General features: G+C 46.3%; 1 protein-coding gene across 1 annotated transcript; it reads right to left on the bottom strand.

Annotated features, from left to right (window-relative positions):
* Positions 1-174: 174 nt before the first annotated feature.
* fbxl19 (F-box and leucine rich repeat protein 19) lies at positions 175-21,430 on the bottom strand. Its single transcript, XM_078245093.1, has 11 exons — positions 20,805-21,430; positions 18,583-18,783; positions 16,885-17,028; positions 16,381-16,467; positions 10,767-10,958; positions 10,623-10,655; positions 8,782-10,037; positions 6,664-6,827; positions 6,152-6,313; positions 4,935-5,156; positions 175-4,763 (listed from the first exon to the last, which is right to left on the bottom strand). Exons 2-11 carry the CDS (start codon positions 18,766-18,768, stop codon positions 4,516-4,518), a joined length of 2,694 nt encoding a protein of 897 aa, XP_078101219.1. The 5' UTR covers positions 18,769-18,783; positions 20,805-21,430; the 3' UTR covers positions 175-4,515.
* Positions 21,431-21,530: the final 100 nt, after the last annotated feature.

Raw genomic sequence — 21,530 nt, 5'->3', positions numbered from 1 at the left:
TGAGCTACTTCCTGTTGTGTGTGTGTTTATTAATGTTTCTATATTTTCGTGTTTTTAAGAAAATCTGTAAAAATAAAACAGAAAATTAGTTTTTTTTGTTTACAGTGAGCTCTTATTTTGAAGTACTTCCTGTTTTGTGTGTGTATGTGTAACAGACCAAGAGCCAGTGGGATGTAAAAAGGAACCATTGCTTCTTTATTAGTTAGTCATTTTACAGTAGTCACTCGTACGTAGCTGCCTTGAGTTGGTCTTTTTCTCTCTCTTATACTTTTTCTTTCCAACTTCTTCCTCATTTTTTTTTTCCATCAACACAACGGAAGAGTCATGGCAAAAGTATAAAAACAAACCAAAAAAAAACAGGATAAAAATGCCCATTTTCACAACAAAAACTACATTTGGCAAAAAGGTGGGGATGAAGCTGACGATGGCGATGATCCAGTGCATCTTTAAAACAGATTTTTACTGAGAGAACGCAGATATGTCTGGGCGTCTGATTGGATAAGAGCTTTCAGGGTTTTTGCCCAATCAGATTTTGATCCCGTCACTTGTTGCTAGGTAAAGTTCGAAGCTGTGATATGCATCATTGATTCCCACGTTTACAGTAGAAAAAAACGAAATCTTTAACCGAATACAAAAAGATAAAATATAAAAACTGACTTTTGAACAGCGAAACATTGATCTGGCGTGTTTATGGCACAACGATGCGTTTATGGCAATTGTAAATGTAACAAATACTTTTAGTTTCCAGGACTACGGCGAGCGTCTAACGGCGTGTTACCTCTGCTGCACGGCGTTAAACTAAAGACGTCTAAATCACGTGTGTCTAACTCAAGGACCGCACGCGTTTGGCCCGCCTAGTTTTTCAACGTTTTGGCACTCTTTCCGATGTTTTTGTCCGATGTTTTCGTGGCTTTTCTGGCGTTTCAGGAAAATGTTTTCAGCGCTTTTTAATTTAATGGCTAAGTTACTCTTTTCAGGGCTTCATGTGGACCAAAAATCTAAGTGAGAAAAGCTATATTAGCTTAGCTTTAACAACAATACCAGTCAAATATGTTTGCCTTTTCAAAATAAAAGCATGTCAATAAACTCTGCATGTCCATCTCTTAATGTCTGTGTGTGTGCGCAGAGTTTGACACCGCTGGTCTAAATGTTGCCAGGTTTCACAGTTTACTCACAAATGTTCCGTATTATTATTATTTAACCCAGCTGAACCCTGAACTTCTGGCGTACTGTAAAAACGTTGCCTCGATTATCAAAACACGTGTTTAATCTGTTGATTAAGTGACTGATTAAATAGTAATACTATTAATCTGTGTTTGTGCCGAACAGGTTCGTATTCTACGAGATTATTTAAGTTTTCTGAATGTAATACGCAGGTCAGACTTTATGTAATGTTAAACTAAAGAAACAAATAAACACAGTGAAGTAATATAAACACCTATGTATGTATTCTGGATGTTTCTTTTCCAGATAGTCTTAAAGAAACAAAGTAAAATAGCCCAAAAACTCAAATTAGAAAAGTAATTAAATTATGTTTTTGCCAAAGTATAAACTAAAGGTAAGTTCAGACACGAAAACAACTTGTAAAGTTTAGGAAAAAGATGGTTTGGATTGAAATATGTTTGTTACTTTTGTTCTGTGAAGAATGAAGCTGTATAAATAAAGTTGTTACCAAAGTTTACAACCAGTCTAACTAAATCTTAATTATCTTGCTGTTCAAGCATTTAGTTTTAGACTTTATAGACTTATTTACTGACTATTACATGTTATGTCTTTGACTGGGACTAACTGTGTCTGTAAAAAGGTGCTCTATAACTAAACTTTGCTAGCTTGCTCGCCAACTTTAGCTTGCTCGCCAACTTTAGCTTGCCCGCCACAACGGCACTTTTCCCGCTTGCTCTCTCGACTTAATTTAAAGGATCGAAGATTCAGTTTCACGTCTTTGTTCTTCAGAAGCAGCAGCGGTAACACAGCAGTAACCAGGACTAACGCTCGAAGCTAACACGACACCGCGTAGCTAACATAACACTGTGTAGCTTTACCCTGACAAAACATACGTTGTAATGATTTTACTGTAGCTGTAGTCTGTGCTGATTGGCTGTTTGATTACACCCCCCCCCCCCTCCTTCAGTGCAGCCAGTGAGATAAAAAAACAGTCCCAGCTGGAGAGATAGTCTTCTCCTCCGTCACACAATCGTCAGCAGCTCACATTGATTTTTAACTTTGCTTTAAATTCAGTTTGTGGTCAACTGACCACTTTTTTATAAATTAGGCCCCGTCGGAAAACTACGAGAGCTCATTTGACCCAAAAGAAGACAAGAAACAAAAACAGATGAAAAAAGTAGGAATAAAAATGTACTAAAAAATACTCAAGATTATGAAGTATATAATAATTTTAAAGTTTTAACAGGATTATTAAACACTAAATCCAGATTATGAGACAGTGAAGGTTAGGCGACATTTATATTATTAAATTGAACTGTTGACGTTGATTTAGAAGGTCAAGATCTGGAGCCTTAAATTAGGATGTTGATGCTAAAGATTACAACACAATCTTAATTTTGATTTACTGTCTAGTGTTTCAAAATCCTGAGATAAATCCATATTATGGGATAGTACCAATTTATCGAGATTATAAAATCAAACTAAGACAATAAGACCCAAATCAAGATTGTGTGTCTCCGTGTGGGTGGGTGGGTGTGTGTGTGTGCGTGTCCACGTCCAGAATGAAAACCTGCCAAATTAATTGTTTTTGGTGGACACGTGTTAACGTTTTTAGTTTGATTTTCATTTGTTAAATTTGTTTAAAATCTGCAGAAAAAACTGCACCCACAGACTCCGTGTTAATAATCCTGATGCCGAGAGTATTTAGAACTTTTTAATCTATTCCTAACTTCTTCTAACGTGGCAGAAATGGGCTCCCGTAGCAAAAACACAGATTTCAGATTAAAATTCATCAACGTGAACAAACACAGAAGAAATGTTCATCATGTAGAAAACAAAAAAACAACATAACAATGAACCGCTGCGTATAAAAATAGTCACAAAACTTAAAAGTTGTGGAGGAGGAATGTGTGTTTGGACTGAAAATAAATTATACTCCTGAGAAAACACAATCAATAAGTTCCCAAAATACTCTGATCAGAGGTGAAGAACACTGACAGGAGGGAGAAGAAGATTATTTAGATGATGATGATATTAAAAGACAAAGAGCAGAAGATGAATGAATGAGGCGAACGTTGAAGACACTGAGGCTCAGATTCGAAATACACCCAGCGCTGTCGAACACACGGACACACACACGGACACACACACACGGACACACACACACACACACACACAGTGTCTACAAAATCTGTGTTTTTCTGGCTGGACGCTGGTCTGATGATTCTCTCTTTCAATACTTTTTGTTCAATATAAACTTGGCTAAACTTTATTATTTATATTTATCTTGAGGAAAACACTGTCACGCTCTGAAGGCTGCTCACGTCCAAACTGACGGATTATTCCAGGGACAGAAACTTAATCGGCAGATATTTCCATCATCGATCAATCGTTTCAGGCAAAAGTGCCAAACTGGAACTGTCAGTAGTTAAGGTTTACATTCAGTGTGAATAAACTCAGCGTCTGTCTCTGTGGATCTACAGAGGGGTGTTATGGGTAACTGGGTTTGGGGGGGTAAGTGAAGCCAAAACATCTGGACCGCCCCCTGGCGGCTGGGTGGCAGTATAGCGCATAAGCCCCGCCCCCCAAACTAAATAATCCCATCACCCATTCCATGGACGTTAAGTGGTTGTGATGTCAGTTTGGGTTGTATTAGTTCTTTGATGCCATTAAAAACTGGGCTGAAACCTCATGATTGACAGCCGGGATTGACTCCCGATTGGTCGGGCGGGTGTGTGGGCGGGACTTGGAGAACGTGGCAAAAAACATTCCAACTTTTTTCTAAATTTGTTCATACTTTTACCTTGAAATATTCCGACTTTTATTCTATAAATTAAGTCTGTGTGAGTGTGTGCGTGCGTGTGTGTGCGTGTGTTGGGCTTTGGGAAGCACTGATCCACATTCTAGAGACAGAACCACTCATCCATTCATCCAGAACATAATCCACACATTTTCAGTAGTTGCAGCGCTACAGTTTTCCTGCAGATGGACGCGGGGCATGATGATTGGTTGTAGCGTGGGAGGACGGACGGGGGGAAGAAGAAGAAGGAGTGAAAGGGGTTCGGGGTCATTTACAGTAAACTACAGATATATACACACACGCCCAAAATTTTACAGAGAACAAATATGTACATGCTCAGGGTTTCTATTTTTTCACTATTACCCACAACTTTCCCAAAATGTTTTTCCTCCTCCTCCTCCTCCTCATCTTCTCTGTACAAGAGGAGAAATGTTCAGGCTCCTCCTCCTCCTCCTCCTCCTCCTCTTCTGTCTGTAGTGTAAGGTGGCCGGGGGACGGGGCTTGGAGCCGCCTGGACCAATCACGAAGCCCAGAAACATTAAAGGAGGGTTTTAGCTGTTCTTTAGCAGCGTTCTGTCTTCAGGAGGACAGGAGGAGGAGGAGGCAGCAGCAGCGAGCGTGGCGGCGGCAGACGAGGAAGAGGAGGACGAGGAGGTGGACGAGGAGGAGGAGTGGGGGGGGAAGGACAGCAGCTGTCCCATCTCCGAGGACAGCAGGGAGCAGCAGCGCAGGTCCACCGTCTGAAGAGAGGAGCAGCGACGCAGCAACGAGACACACTGCTCCGTCACCTTAGCACAACCTGAGAGACAGACAGGCAGACAGAGACCGACAGACAGGCAGGCGACAGAAGTGGAAGTTAGAGAGAATGCAGTTTTAAGGAGCTTCAGGTTGACTTTTCAGGCCCAGAGGTTGTGGCTTGGGTCATACACTCAGGTGAGAGGGGGGGGGAGACGGGGGAGACAGTGTTTACCTGCCAGGTTGATGTGTGTGAGGCTCTCTCTCAGGGGGGAGACGGGGGAGGAGAGGGTGAGCACCGTCTGGTCACTGATATTCCCACACTGGCTCAGGTCTAAGCGACTCAGGTGAGGGACATAACGCACCAGCAGGCGGGACGACGCGTCCGTCAGGTCCAGGCCGGCCAATCGCAGCTCTGTCACGTTCTGGAAACGCCCCACCCTGGTTTCACCGTGAGCTGGTCGACCAATCAAAGAGCAGAGGACAAGGACAGGTTAGTGAACTGGCCCTGTCGACCAATCAAACACACTGTAATTTGTCACTACTTAAAAATACATTTTCCATTCAAAAGAAGCATTTATTTGGCCCCAAAATCACCATCACCAAACCCACCAGATTCCATGTAAATAATCAGTACTTTTAGCGTGTACAGAGCCAGCATATTTCCACCAGACTCCATGTAAATAATCAGGACTTTTAGCGCGTATAGAGCCAGCATATTTACACAAATGGGTGAATTAAGGGTTTATTTCAACCAAACCAGAGTGGTGATTGTTGGAACAGTGGAAAGATGAACCAAGATGACTTTTTTATTTAGTTTCTGTCCACTTTGAATGAAGTGCATTTTACGATGATAAAAGTACTGATTATTTACATGGAGTCTGGTGGAGTTTGGTGAAGGTGATTTCATGTTAAACTAAAAGGATCTTACTCTTTAACTAAAAGCTCTATCTCGGTAGGGATCCATCCCATAATGTTGTCAGACACTTAGAATAATAATCTGAGTCTGTCAGCAGCAACAACACAACTTTTAGTAGATGCTAACTGCTGCTGAACATTAGTCCTGTAGGGTAACATTACAGCTTGTTACTAACTGCTGCTGAACATTAGTCCTGTAGGGTAACATTACAGCTTGTTACTAACTGCTGCTGAACATTAGTCCTGTAGGGTAACATTACAGCTTGTTACTAACTGCTGCTGAACATTAGTCCTGTAGGGTAACATTACAGCTTGTTACTAACTGCTGCTGAACATTAGTCCTGTAGGGTAACATTACAGCTTGTTACTAACTGCTGCTGAACATTAGTCCTGTAGGGTAACATTACAGCTTGGTTCTGGTTTAATACTGGACCAGTTTCACAGATTGTTGTTCCGAGAGAGAGAGAGAGAGAGTGAGAGTGAGTGTGTGTGTGTGTGAGAGAGTGAAAGAGAGAGTGAGAGAGTGAGTGTCACCTGTCCGGGTGTCCGGTGGGGGAGCCAGCAGGTCCCTCAGGTGAGAGTCTTTGAGGTCCTCCACTCTGCTGAGGTCCAGCAGCTTCAGACAGGGACAGACGGCCTGACACAGAGCCGAGACCGCCGGCCAGGCACAGCCAGACACATTCAGCTCCAGCAGACCTGCACACAGCGCAGAGGACACCTCACACTCAGAACCAGGAAGGGGTTAGAACAAAGAACACACATCCAGCATCTGTGGGAAGATAGTGATGTGGACAAAGAGTGATCTGGACAGAGAGTGACGTAGACCAGAGAGTGACGTAGACCAGAGAGTGACGTAGACCAGAGAGTGACGTCGGACAGAGAGTGACGTCGGACAGAGAGTGACGTGGACCAGAGAGTGACGTCGGACAGAGAGTGACGTGGACCAGAGAGTGACGTGGACCAGAGAGTGACGTGGACCAGAGAGTGACGTGGACCAGAGAGTGACGTGGACCAGAGAGTGACGTGGACAGGACGTGTTGGGGCACCTTGTAAGCGGTTGATGAGCCACATCAGCTGTTTCTTGGAGATGTTGGTGTAGCCGAGGTTGAGGGACACGGGCTGACGGCGGATGATCCCACTCAGCATGGGGGGGGTGATGGATCGCTGCCGGCTCAGATCGATCTGCGTCCACAGACGTTTGTCACAACACCTGCAGGAGAAACCAGATCAGAACAGAACCATGTGGGTAAGACACAGCGCCTATGCATTTAAACTTAAAAACCATGTGGAGAGCATCTGGACAATGAGCCGACGGTTATTATTATTATTATAATTATTATTATACATCCAGGGAGCCGACGCACAGGACGAGCGTTCGCTCGTTGTCTTCAGCACACGCGCATGATAGTTCACGTACACAGCGGCAGAAACAGTGTCACGCACGCTGCAGCAGCGAGAGAGAGAAATAAAGGAAGAGGGAGGCGTTATTGTTTATGAGTATGAAGTAGCAGTAAAGTTACAGCTGTGAACATAGGAGTTGAATAAATGCTACAACTCCTAGACCCGAGCCAAGTTCCCGTGTCTTGGTTGCTGGCTGATGGTTAAAGAGTGAATGGGTTAGCGCCCACGGAACTAGCGACAACTTCAGCACAGGCTCACTAACTTAAGATGGGCTGGCTTTCAGGTGGACCAGCTATTCTCATTTTAGTGACATGCTGCTTCCTCCAAAATGCTGCCTTAGTAATCTGTCCCTCGCTGCAACCGACAACCACTAAATTGTGTGCAAATAATTCCGTGATGACGTCACTAATATGCAAATGAGCTTATGACGTCATGTGCACCTAAGCGCTCTTATTTACTTCCTGACGCAGCGTTTTACCTTACCCGGGCCATTGGCCTACCTGATTGTTGAACCCTGTTCCCTGTAATAAAAGATGGATTTCTCAAAGAAAGATCCATTTAATCTCTCTGTTGTCACTCACCTGCAGGCTGGTTTTGGGCGCCACTTAAGCCGAATAAATGTTACTTTAGTGTTATTTATTTATTTATTTATTTATTTATTAAGTATCTGTTATAGCTTTTCCAATGTTCTAGACACAGATATTGTGATAACGGTCCAAATTTATGTGAAAAGGAGACGCAAACCGACTACAAACAGACGCAAACCGACTACAAAGAGACGCCAAACGACCACAGATATGCAAAACAACCCCAAAGAAAACACAAATGACCCAAAAGAGACCCAACACGACTACAAAGAGACAACACGACTACAAAGAGACAACACGACTACGAAGAGACAACACGACTACAAAGAGACAACACGACTACGAAGAGACAACACGACTACGAAGAGACAACACGACTACGAAGAGACAACACGACTACACACTTGTGTAGTGCGCATGCGCGAAAGCTGCATGCTGCCTGTTACCTGCTCCAGCTTTTCAGTTTGCTTTTTTAAAATAATTTCCCCCTGGAATTATTAAAGTATTTCTGATTCTGATTCAAAGAGACACAACACGACTACAAAGAGACACAAGACGTCTACAAAGAGACAACATTTCTACAAAGAGACACAACACGTATACAGCTGCATGCTGCCTGTTACATGCTCCAGCTTCTGAGTTCACTTTTTCTTTTTTTATAATTTCCCCCTGGGATTATTAAAGTATTTCTGATTCTGATTCAAAGAGACACAACACGACTACAAAGAGACACAACACGACTACAAAGAGACACAACACGTCTACAAAGAGACACAACACGACTACAAAGAGACACAACACGACTACAAAGAGACACAATCCCACAAAGAGACATCAAATGTTTGGGGACATTACATTTTTTTAATTAGAAAACATACAATTTTACTTTCTAAACCCCTCAGAGAATACGCACACCTAAAACGGGTTTCATGCTTCTTGCGGTCAACGTGGTCGGTGCGAGGCGTCTGGTCTTTCATACCGACTGCGGTCAGAGCGGCTCAAAGAAGGGACTTCTTCTCTCCTGTAGTCAATCATTGCAACGCGGGCAATGCAACCGCGTTGTTACAATCGGCCAGGCGGCGTTTCATGTTTGCGTCATATTGCCGCCCGCACCGCGCTGACCACAAGAAGCATGAAACAGCTTTAAGTCGGGGGGACACGTGACGTATCACTTACCAGCGGCTCCAGGTGCGACACACTCTCATGCAGACGCACAGCTCTCTTTGGCTCAGGTGCGTGAAGACTCGCAGCCAGACGTCGCGGGTCATGATGTGGGCGGAGCCAGAGTCCAACGGCAGGCAGCTGGGCTCGGGGCAGGCGGGTGGCGGCCGCACCAGGTGGCGCTCCATCTGAACGGGCCGGGGTGGCGAGGGCACGGCCGGCGGGCTGCGCTTCATCATCTGAGAGCGCGGGGCGAGGCGGGACGGCTGCGAGCAGGGCGACGCCGCCATGGCTGACATCGTAAGGCCGCCTGCTCCCCCGTTGGAGGTAGGGAGGGAGGCAGAAGGCGGGGCGGCGCTGTTCCTGGACGCCTTACTGTTGCTGCGGATCTTGTTGCCGCGGCTACCACTGCCTTTGTTCCCGCCACTGTGTCTGTGATTGCTCAGAACTCCGCTGGCGTTCTCCTTCTCCCCGCCTTCCCTCCCCCCTCCCGCGCCTCCTCGTGTCCGCCCGTTGCGCGCCTCCTGCCCGTTACTGCGCTGCTTCCCTGGGAAGCCGCCGTCGTGCTGCGAGGACGGAGGCATCTGATTGGAGGAGAGCGGGGAGGGTGGGGGAAGGGAGGCGGAGTTCTTCCTGGTCCTGTCGGAGGCGGGTGCGTCCTCGTCCTCTCCGTCTGGCGGGGCTTTCCGCCCTCGCGGCGGTAGCCCCGCCTCTCTCCGCCGAGCCTTCTCCCCCCCTCCCTGCTCTTCCTCCCGCACCTCCTCCTCCCCCCTCCCTCCCGCCTCCCCCTCCGACTCCTCGCTGGCGCTGAAGCCCAGCTCGGCCAGACGCCGCTCCCGCTCCCTCTCTCTCTCCCGCTCGCTGCGGCTCCTTTCCCGCTCGGCCCGCCCCCCGCTGCTGTTGCCGTAGGCGACGGGAGGAGGCGGCGCGGGGGAGGACGACGAAGGCGAAGAGCCGCCTCCCGCCTGCTCCCCCCTCAGGGAGTCGTCGGAGTCGGACTCGGAGTCAGACTCGGAGCTGGAGGAAGAAGACGATGACGACTCGGGCCGGCGCTCCAGCAGACACATCCTCTTGAAGCGCTCTAGTTTCTCTCGGTGATGCGAGCGCTGGTCCGCACTTGATGTCCCCCCGACAGCCCCCCCCACTCCTCCTCCTCCTCCTCCCCCGCTGGGTTGAGAAGAAGAGGAGGAAGAGGAGGAGCCCTGCAGTCCTGCTGCTCCACCTCCAGCTGACGAGGTGGGACCATTGGACTCCGCCTCCGGTTTGGGTTTCTGACGGAGAGAATCAAACATTGAAATCAGCATTGGAACTGACAATGGAACCTACTGATCCAGACTTATTTTTCTGTAACTGTAAATTTATTAAAGGGTAACTTGTTTTTTTTCCAACCTGGACTCTATGTCTCTATGTCTCTGTGTCTGACAACATTATGGAAAGGATCCCTACAGAGATAGACCTTTTAGTTAAAGAGTAAGATCCTTTTAGTTTAACATGAAACAGCCCCGAAATCACCATCACCAAACTACACCAGACTCCATGTAAATAATCAGGACTTTTATCATCGTAAAATGCACTTCATTCAAAGTGGACAGAAACTAAATAAAAAAAAGCCGTATTGGTTCATCTTTCCACTGTTCCAACAATCACCACTCTGGTTTGGTTGAAATAAACCCTTAATTCACCCATTTACATGTGGAGATATGCTGGCTCTATACACGCTAAAAGTGCTGAATATTTACATGGAGTCTGGTGGGTTTGGTGACGGTGATTTCAGGACTGTTTCATGTTAAACTAAAAAGGACCTCCCTCTCTAGTCCAAGGAACCAAAGTTCCCTTGAGACTAAAAGGCTTCGTACCTTTTTGAGGCGTTTTTCGTGGGCGCCCTTCATCTGCGAGAGAGAGAGAGAGAAAGAGAGAGAGACAGGAAGAGGAGACAGACAGTCAGACAGACAGAGGTTAAACACGCATCAGATGTGCTCTGCGATTCGCCAACACTGCACCTTCTTCTTGGGCCCGCTGTCCTGCGGCAGCTCCTTCTCCTTCTTCCTCTTGTGCCCCCCCTCCGTCGTCGTCCTCCCCCCCTCCTCCAGGGAGGGAGGGGCTTTCTTTTTAGGGGGAGGGTCGTCTGTGAGCTTCCAGCGGCCGACCTCGCCGTTATCCAGCCGCCGCTTCCCCGAGCCGTCGGCCTGGTCCTGGACACAGACAGGAGGACGCTCAAACACACTCGTCACAGACGCGCTCTCTGCTCACTACTACAGGCACACGCTTGATTGAAACCGGAACTGGAAGCTAACGCAGTGTGAGAGTGTGGAGGGAGAGGAGACAGACGGAGGAAAATAGCATTATTGAGAAAAACGTTGTACTATTTGCTTAGTTTTTTGTTTATTTTCAATCCCCTGGTAGCCTTTAGTCTATAGAAAGAGCCAGCATCTAAGCAAATCTATGTACCTGTGCGTAGCGGACTACACCTTTTCTACGAGTAGCTAGTAAACATTAGCTTCAGGCTAACGCCAGCTCCATGGCTACATCTGCACCTGGCGAGTCCCCACCTCCCCACAATATGTCCTTGTTGCTTGAAAAAGCAAACAAAGAAATTGCTGACCTTAGGGAAGAAGTTCGTCGGCTCTCTGAGGACTTAAAAACCAAAGACGCCTTGTTAACCGCCTACCTGGACGTTGCTCAAAATCAATCGCTCCAAATCACAACTCTCTCAGTGGCCTTCCAGGATACTGCACTCTGGGACCCATCCGCCTGCCCACATCCATCTTCTTGCTCGACGCCGACCATCAGGCCATCCTGGACTAAAGTGGTTTGCGGCCGAAAGAGCCTCGGGTAGGGCTCCATCGCCTCCTGCCCTCAGCCTCTCCAGTCGCTTCGATGCCCTGTCGAAGCCGAACGTTCCCCCGGTAACGACCGACGTGGTTACGCGGGCTCGCCCCGCTCCAAAGCCTACTGACCAGCTGTCGTCACAAAAGAGCACCGCAGCCTCACGGCGAAAATTTCTGAGGGATGCGGTAGTCAGACGGTCCAGTGGCCTCCCTTGCCTGAACCGGCCAAACAACAACGTTCCTCAAAAACAATCTCCCCCACCGAACGGTAAGCAATATTCCTCTTCTTTTCCTTGTCCATCTCAAACCGATACTGGCAGTGCTGTTCCTGCCACCAGCCATTCATGACCCCCCACTCCTCGTCCGCTCTTCCCCCAGACATCCTGGCTAAAGCTGTGGACCTGATACCCTCACTCCCGACCTCTATTAAACACATCGTGGTCCATTGTGGACATATGCTCCAGCATATATGCAACACCCACAAGATAGGTTTTATTGACAATTTTAAATTGTTTTGGGAACATAGCTCCCTGTTCAGCAGGGACGGGATTCATCCCAATAGACGCGGCAGCCAGATGCTATGTGGGAATCTGCGGCTCGCCATGCAGACGCAAACCCTCAAATGACTGTTTGCAACTCGTAAACAAACGCATAAGCGCACTTCCCAATCTCACTCTCCCATAAGCTCTCACTCCTTTACAAATAACTCTGCTAACCCACAGACCAGCTATATCATTCCAGTAAGAATCAGTAATATCAGTAATCACAGGTACAGCGCTACACGCTCCTCTGTACCTCATTTTGAGCAACCATCCATTTATAATCCCATAACCACAGTATCTGTCCTGAGACCGATTAACTCAAACGCTAACAAAAGAGGGGCTATACTTAACAACCTAAATGGAATTAAAACAACCACTGCAACGATAGAACAGAAAAGGAGAATCAAATGTGGACTATTAAATATTAGATCTGTCGTCTAAAGCAATATTAGTCAACAATTTGATATCAGATAACCAAATTGATCTATTCTGTCTTACTGAAAACATGGCTGGGCCATGAAGAATATGTTAGTCTAAATGAAGCCACTCCTCCCAGTCATATTAATACTCAAATTCCTCGAGGCTCAGGCCGAGGAGGGGGGGTTGCAGCCATATTTGATTCAAGCCTGTTAATTAATCCTAAACCTAAACTAAATTATAACTCGTTTGAAAGTCTTGTTCTTAATCTTCAACATCCAACATGGAAAACATTACAGCCAATTATATTTGTTGTTGTTTACCGAGCGCCAGGCCCGTATTCTGAATTTTTATCTGAATTCTCAGAGTTTTTATCGTGCAGTCCTTCAATCAGACAAAGTACTTATTGTAGATGATTTTAATATCCATGTGGACGTTGACAGCAATAGCCTTAGTATTGCTTTCAACTCACTATTAGATTCAATTGGCTTCAGTCAGAGTGTGCTTAAGGCCATGCACTGTTTTAACCACACACTCGACCTTGTGTTGTCATATGGCATCAAAATTGAAGATTTAATAGTATTTCCACAGAATTCCTTATTATCAGACCATTTTTTAATAACTTTATATGAAATTAAATAAAACCTTCTACACTAGATGCCTATCTGACAGTGTTATAGCTAAATTTAAGGAAAATATTCCAACAGCCTTTAACTCAATGTCATGCTTTAATATAACAGAGGACCTTTATGTTAACTTTAGTCCCTCCCAAATTGATCATTTTGTAGATGCTGCTACGGCCTGCCTACGGACGACTTTAGACTCTGTTGCTCCCCTCAAAAAGAAGATGATGAAGCAAAGGAAACTAGCACCTTGGTATAACTCCCAAACTCGCATTAAAACAAATCTCACGAAAACTTGAAAGTAAATGGCGTTCCTCCAAACTGGAAGAATCTCGTTTAGTTTGGCAAGACAGTCTGAAAACATATAGGAAGGCCCTCAGAAATGCCAGATCAGACTATTACTCATCATTGATAGAAGAAAATAAGAACAACCCAAGGTTTCTTTTCAGCACTGTAGCCAGGCTGACTGACAGCCACAGCTCTACTGAGCCATCTATTCCTATAGCTCTGAGTAGTGACGACTTCATGAGTTTCTTTAATGATGAAATTATAACAATTAGAGATAAAATTCATCACCTTTTGCCCACAGCTTCTAACGGTTCACCTTTAAACACAGGACTACTAGAAAGAACGACAGGACCTGACATATACTTAGACTGCTTTTTTCCTATAGACCTTCAACAGTTAATGTTAAAGGTCTCTTCAGCAAAGCCGTCTACCTGTCTATTAGACCCCATCCCAACGAGGCTACCTAAAGAAGCGTTACCCATGGTTAACACCACATTATTAGACATGATCAATATGTCTATATTAACAGGTTATGTACCGCAGTCATTTAAAATAGCTGTGATAAAACCTCTTCTGAAAAAACCCACCCTCGATCCCGAGGTCTTAGCCAACTATAGACCTATATCTAACCTTCCCTTTCTCTCCAAGATCCTTGAGAAAGTAGTCGCTAATCAGTTATGTGATTTTCTACTTTCAGTCAGGATTTAGAAAGCATCATAGCACAGAGACGGCACTGGTGAAAAATACTAACAACCTTCTAACTGCTGCTGACAAAGGACTTTTTTCCATACTTGTCTTATTAGATCTTAGTGCTGCATTCAACACTATTGACCATACCATCCAGTTACAGAGACTGGAACATTTAGTTGGTATTAAAGGAATCGCACTAAGCTGGTTTAAGTCCTTTTTCTCTGATTGATCTCAATTTGTTAATATTAACGATAAACCATCCAAATACACCAAAGTTAGCCATGGCGTTCCTCAAGGCTCAGTGCTTGGACCAGTTCTATTCTCCTTATATATGCTTCCTCTAGGCAGTATTATTAGGAAACACTCAATTAACTTTCACTGTTATGCAGACGACACCCAATTATATCTGTCAATTAAGCCAGACGAAAGCGGTCAGTTAATGTGTTAAAGATATAAAATCCTGGATGACCTACAATTTTCTGATGTTAAACTCAAACAAAACTGAAGTTATTGTGCTGAGCCCCAAACACCTCCGAACTTCATTATCTAAAGATATAGTTACTCTAGATGGTATTGCCCTGGCCTCCAGCACTACTGTCAGAAATCTAGGAGTTATTTTTAACAGGATTTATCCTTTAACGCACACTTAAAACAAGCAGAACTTAAATCAAGAACAGCCTTTTTCCATCTTCGTAACATTGCCAAAATTAGGAACATCCTGTCTCAAAAAGATGCTGAAAAACTAGTCCATGCATTTGTTACTTCCAGGCTGGACTACTGTAATTCCCTATTATCAGGATGCCCAAATAACAGGCAGACACCGTCACCACATTTAAGAATAAACTGAAAACCATCCTCTTTGATAAAGCTTATAGTTAGGGAGTGAGGAGTTGCAGTGTCCGCCTAACCTGGCCCACCTGCTTCTCTTCATTGTCGTCAGATTTATCTATCATATAATCAATAATATAGTGAGAGTAGAGGGAGGCAGGCGAGTACAACCCGTTCCGGCAGGGGAGAGTTCAATCCCGATCCGGCACCTCTTTTTAGCCTGCCTCTCTTAGTTATGCTATTATAACTCTAGACTGCTGGGGAAGTTCCTTCCTTCCAAGGACACCATGAGCTACTCTCTCTTCTCTCTTTCACTTGTTTCCTTTTGTGTCCTTCATAGTCCCAGAAATGCTTGTTACTAACCTAGCTCTGGGGAGTTTACTCCCCAGAGTCCTTATGTTTCTTCTCCACCCAGAATATTGCCTTGGAATAGGGTGGCACCAAGACCTGGGTCTTGGGTGCAGCTGTCGCTGTGGACCTACTACACCCTGCTACGCTCTGCGATTCCCTGCAGTGTTCGGCTGCGTTCTGCCGTGTCCACCCATGCTCTGCTGTGCCACACTACACCCCATAACGCCCTGCTGTGCCCTACTATGACATGAACTACTGCCACACTACACCCCATAACGCCCTGCTGTGCCCTACTATGACATGAACTACTACGACTACCATTGTGGTCACTGTTCCACTATCTTTATTATGACTATTATTGCCACTGTTCATCACACCCCCAACCGGTGCCGTCAGACACCGCCTACCAAGAGTCTGGGTCTGTCCCGTCAGACACCGCCTACCAAGAGTCTGGGTCTGTCCCGTCAGACACCACCTACCAAGAGTCTGGGTCTGTCCCGTCAGACAGCGCCTACCAAGAGTCTGGGTCTGGCCGAGGTTTCTTCCTAAAAGGGAGTTTTTCATCGCCTCTGTCGCAAAAGCTACCGCTAATGCTTGCTCTTGAGGCAATCACTGTAATAGTTGGGTCTTTGTAAATTACAGAGTGTGGTCTAGACCTACTCTATCTGTAAAGTGTCTCGAGATAACTCTCGTTGTGATTTGATACTATAAATAAATTGAACTGAAAATTGAATTCAAGGCCCTAACGCACACCCACGTTATGAAGTACTCCCACTGTTTTAAAGTAGCTGCGCTACATGTTTGGAGAGAGTTACACCGCATTTTAACGGGAGGGAAAGAGATCTCGACACCGGTTAGCACCCTGGCCACCGCAGCGGGACGTCCGGTTGTGTTCCTCCACAAGCTGAACCTATCGCTACGTTATTACAGTATTACAGTAATCATTTATATATCCGAATAGTGGAATACTGAGATCCAACCCTGTGGTGATCAATGTGAAGTGTGCCTCTGTAGGACACCGGGGGGGGGGGGGGGCGGGACTCTCACCTTACTGGTTTTGCCCTCCTTGTGGCACTTGGGACACTCCCAGCAGTTTGGGATCTCATCGTTGATGATTCCTTCAGCTTTACCCATCTGACAAAACACACAGACAGAGAGAGAGAGAGAGACAGAGAGAGAGAGACAGAGAGAGAGACAGAGAGAGAGACAGAGAGAGAGAGACACACACACAGCTTGTTTTAAATTAATGCTAGCATCATTTACTACATGAACATCCTGCTGTATAGAAGAAGACTTCAAACTAGATATTGAGACCATAAACCTGTTATGAAAATGTTTACTGATGTAATAAATCAAGAGAGAAGTTAGCTCATCTTCTCACAGACTTCTACAGAAACTGACTTCTTTCTGGAGCCAGTGGTCCTCAACAGATTCTCCTTAAGGTCAGTAAACGTCTCCCAGTAAAGATGTGTATGTAAAGTGGGACTGTACAGAGTCGGTCTTTGTTCGTTTGTTGGTTAATAAAGCGATGATGATGATGATGTCACCCACCTTGAGACAGCTGGGGTGGATGATCTCGTTGCAGATGGTGCACTCCATCAGAGAGAGGCTGAACTTCTCCTCCTCAGAGTCGACCGTGTCCTCCTTCCCTGCCTCGCCGCACGCAAAGCACACCGCCGTGTGAGGCAGCACCGGCTGCACACAGACAGAGACAGACAGAATTAGACAGACGTGGAGAGAGAGATAGACAGGTTAGTGGCTGAATCTCAAAGCTCTTATTTGATAGTGAAATCAGGTTAGGAGAGAGGAAACGAGGAAATGTGTTTGAGAGGGATGAGAAGTCCTTTCCTCTAGGAAGCTAGTGAAGGAATTTAAGGACCTGAGACAACGTACCCAGTGTCCCCTGACAGCTGGGGCACGTTCAGTCTCAAAACTGTGGGCAGAGTTGTGGACATATTTCCTCTCAACGGTGTGCAACGAGCTTTTGAGGCTTGTTTGGTGGGCGTGTTAGAGATGTGAGCCAATCGGCAGAGATGTGTCAGAGATGTGAGCCAATCAGCAGAGTAGTAAACTCGTGGTGATGAAAAGACAGAACAGGGTGTTCAACACACCAGCGTTTCACTTTAAATTAACCGTTTGCTAGGTTTTGTCGGGGCTGAACGCCATGGTTTTCTCTTGGTAAATAAAGAAATGTTCTCTTCAGGTCACTTATTTTCTTGGGCCGGGCTTCGCTGAGCAAAGAACAACTAAAAAGTGCTATGAACTCTCCTCCTCCCCCCAGTAACCAAAAATAAATACAGAAATAATATGAAGATGGACTGGCTCTCTCTCTCACACAGCACCAGAAACCATCTCTGGTTGCCATGGAAACCCAGTTACTGTGGCCTGCGACTCTCAGTCGAAGCTATTTGAAGAGTCGACACAAAACATCACACCTTCACAGAGAGTGGGTGGGTGGGTGTATATGCATGTATGTGTGTGTGTGTGTGTGAGTGTGTGTGTGTGTGCGTCTGGTGCGTGTCTCTGTATGTGTGTGTGTGCGCGTGCATGCGTCTCTACGTGTGTGCGCGCGTCTGTGTGTCTCTGTATGTGTGTGTGTCCGTGCGTGCGTGTCTCTGTGTGTGTGTGTGTCTCTGTATATGTGTCTCTGTATATGTGTGTGTCCGTGCGTGCGTGTCTCTGTATGTGTGTGTGTGTGTTTCTGTATGCTTGTGCGTGCGTGTCTGTCTCTGTATGCGTGCGTGTGTCTCTGTATGCGCGCGTCTGTGTCTCTGTATGCGTGCGTCTGTGTCTCTGTATGCGTGCGTGTGTCTCTGTATGCGTGCGTCTGTGTCTCTGTATGCGTGCGTCTGTGTCTCTGTATGCATGTGTGTGCGTGCGTGCGCGTCTGGTGTGTGTGCGTGTGTGTGTGCGTGTCGCTGTATGCGTGTGTGTGTGCGTGTCGCTGTATGCGTGTGTGTGTGCGTGTCGCTGTATGCGTGTGTGTGTGTGTGTGCGTGCGTGTGTCTCTGTATGCGTGTGTCTGTGTGTCTATATGTATGTGTGCGTCTCTGCGTGCGTGTCTCTGTATGCGTGTGTGTGCGTCTCTGTATGCGTGCGTCTGTGTGTCTATATGTATGTGTGCGTCTCTCTGTGTGCGTCTCTCTGTGTGCCCGTGTGTGTGCCCGTGTGTGTGTGTGCGCGTCTATTTATGTGTGCGTCTCTGTATACGTGTACATCCGTGTGTGTGTGTGTGTGTGTGTGTCTCACCGCCGTGCACTGCCTCAGCAGGCAGGACTGCTTCATGCGGCCGGGCCCTCCGAACTTCTTCATGTCTTTGCAGAAGTGACACTCTCCACACTCAGTCCTCTTGCAGGCCTGGCAGCGCCGGCACCGGGTCCGCCTGCGCCGCGCCCCCCCGCCAGCCCCACCGCCCAGCGCCTTACTGCCCGACATCCCCGAACAAGTCAGCTAGACAGAGAGAGAGAGAGAGAAGACAACAAAGGGTACAGAGGGAAGGAGAGGAGATAAGGAGAGAGAGAGACAGAGGACAAGGACAGAGAGAGGAGACAAGGAGAGGACACAAGGACAGAGAGGAGACAAGGAGAGGACAAAGAGGTCAGGTTTCCATCCATTCTTTCCTCCACAGCAGAGCCAAGTCATCCAGTTGTGCATTTACCAACAGTTTAAAGTGTTCCTGAACATACCACCAGCTAACCATCTCCTGTTCAAGGACAGTATAGGTTTTATACTTGAAATATACACAGGAAGGGTTTGTTAACATGCAAATATCTGACCACTGTCTACCTTACCCCCCAGGGATGCCTGAAGATGGTGCCTAGCATTACAACCTTTTATGTTTTTTGCCAGTTAGACTGGGGGTGCCTGGGGATGGTGTGGGACTTTTCTGACCTGCTTGTCCCCCGTCCAACGCACCCGGCTCACATTGTAGATGTAACAAGTATTTCTCTGTACTAAAACATTATTGTGTGTGTCTGTCCGTGTGTTTGTGTGTGTGTGTGTGTGTGTGTGTGTGTGTGTGTGTGTCTGTCTCTCTGTGTTTGTGTGTATGTGTGTGTCTGTGTCTCTCTGTGTGTGTGTGTGTGTGTGTGTGTGTGTGTGTGTGTGTGTGTGTGTATTAAAATATATGTCATCTAAATCCAAGCACACTGGATTTTAGGACTGTACCGAATACTAATTGCTTTTTAACTTCCGTAGCGTTTAAAACTTTGTTTACAGTAACGTAACGGGACTCTCACACCACGGTTGGGACAGACGAGTCTGACCTCCGGTCACATGATTGTAAAAGTCGGAGTTACATTTTTTGCCACAGGCATTCAAAAGAAACGCAAAGACCTGCGTTATAACCGGACTGTCTGGCGAGTGACGGCGACCCAGTGTGTGTGTGTGTGTGTGAATGGCGTGACGCACGGCTGTTACTACGTTACTATCTTTAACCTTCATCGGCTGCTATGGTATATAACCATAAAGTGGCTACGTACGTGGAGACACCGACCCTACGCCATGGCTGTACGTTGTACAGTATGTGTCTATATTACTATTTGTCTACTGAATGTTTACTACTACATGTCTACTTGTCTATGTATAAAGAGTTAACACCTACCAAAGTCTAATTCCTTGTGTATGTGAGTATACTTGGCCAATAAATCTGATTCTAATTCTGATTTTCTGACATTTTGGTCTGTAAAATGTCAGAAAAAAAATCCTAGTTTCTCAAAGTCCGAGCTGATGTCTTTGAATGTTTCGTCCGACCCCTCAAAGATATTCAGTTTAATATGATATAAACAGAAAAGAGCAGGAAACCTACATATCTGAGGGGCTGAAAAAACACAAACACATATAAGTCTGTACAGACCAGTCAGATGTGTATGTTGACCTGTTCTGTCAGTCGGTTTCTGTGTGTGTTCACACACACACACACACTCTCTGGCTGTGTAATCTATTACTAATGTGTCAGATTCACTGCATCATGTCATGAACTGGTCTGATCATCACACACTGACATGACATGATATAATGTTACACCTCTCTGCTTATTTACGTCTCTGTAGGTCCGTATTTGGGTCTTGTATGCGGCTGTAATAACTGGCTTTCCGCTCCGAGGATCGATACGTGTTTATGTGATCATGGCTAATAATGGAGATGCGACATTAGCTGCTAACGGCTAACAACCTGCGCGTCACAGTAACCTTCTGATTACACACATCGATACCTGCAGGCGCGTGCACTGCAACACACGCGTGCACACGCCAGGTGTGTTGTTAATAACACATGTGTGAGGTGACACTATCACACACCCCCCCCACCCGTGTGATCTGATGTATATGTTGCGATGCTAACGTGTTAGCATGCTAGCTGCATTTATGCTTCCTCTTTCATTATGTGTGTCCGCCTGATTAAAACACCCGGGCACACGGAGGTTAATGAAACAAACATGGCTGCTGATAAAGAAAGAGAGAAAACACACTCACCTCTTCGTATCAGGTCGCATACTCCTTGGTCGCTCATTAGAAATAATATTAGCCAACTGTTAGCCAACGTTAGCTTCGGTGGTGTAGCGCAGCTAGCCGTCCGCTTCCTTGTTTCTCTGTCCGCCAGGCTGCCGTTGCTCCCGGGCTTCTTCACACGCGTTCCATCGCTGTAGCCTCCGGTGCTCTTGCTAGCTCCCGGGCTAGCATATGCCTGTAACGGACCCGCTGTGGGTCTAAATGTCTCCAAACTGATCGATAATATCGATAAAGTGAAGGGCGCAGTGCTGCTGACTGAGTCGTGCCCATTCACTCCCCTTTTCTCTCTCTCTCTCTCTCTCTCTCTCTCTCTCTCTCTCTCTCTCTCTCTGTGAGTCCACCTCTCTCTCCCTCTCTCAGCACGTTACAACGTGGTCTTCCTCTCTTCTTCCCGGGATGCTTCGCCTTCAAAACACCTAAAATGGCTCATTTTAAATTGAAGCGCAGTGTTTTAAAACATCTACACACGGCTGTAACCCTCCGCGGCAACTAGACCCGCAGATCACCGCATTAAAATGAAGATATTGAGAATAAAGAGCAGCGCGCGGCTATTGTTCTCTCTGTGTCTATTGTGTGTGTGTGTGTGTGTGTGTGTGTGTGTGTGTGTGTGTGTGTGTGTTGCGCGCGCTGACTGCGGTGGTGCGCGTGGTTCTTTCAGTGTTGTTGTGAGTGACACGCGCATTGATTACA

This window comes from Sander vitreus, unplaced genomic scaffold, assembly GCF_031162955.1.
Source record: "Sander vitreus isolate 19-12246 unplaced genomic scaffold, sanVit1 ctg371_0, whole genome shotgun sequence".
In the NCBI taxonomy this organism is placed as follows: Eukaryota; Metazoa; Chordata; class Actinopteri; order Perciformes; family Percidae; genus Sander; species Sander vitreus.
Note: the sequence above shows the minus strand (reverse complement) of the source record. Positions and strands in the feature narration are given on the sequence as shown.

Excerpts from the sequence above, each read along its gene's own strand:
- fbxl19 (XM_078245093.1), bottom strand. The coding sequence starts at position 18,768 with ATGTCGGGCAGTAAGGCGCTGGGCGGTGGGGCTGGCGGGGGGGCGCGG. Across the intron at positions 17,029-18,582 it reads TGCTGAGGCAGTGCACGGCG|CCGGTGCTGCCTCACACGGC; the intron begins GTGAGACACACA and ends GTCTGTGTGCAG. Across the intron at positions 10,038-10,622 it reads ACGAAAAACGCCTCAAAAAG|AAACCCAAACCGGAGGCGGA; the intron begins GTACGAAGCCTT and ends TCTCTCCGTCAG.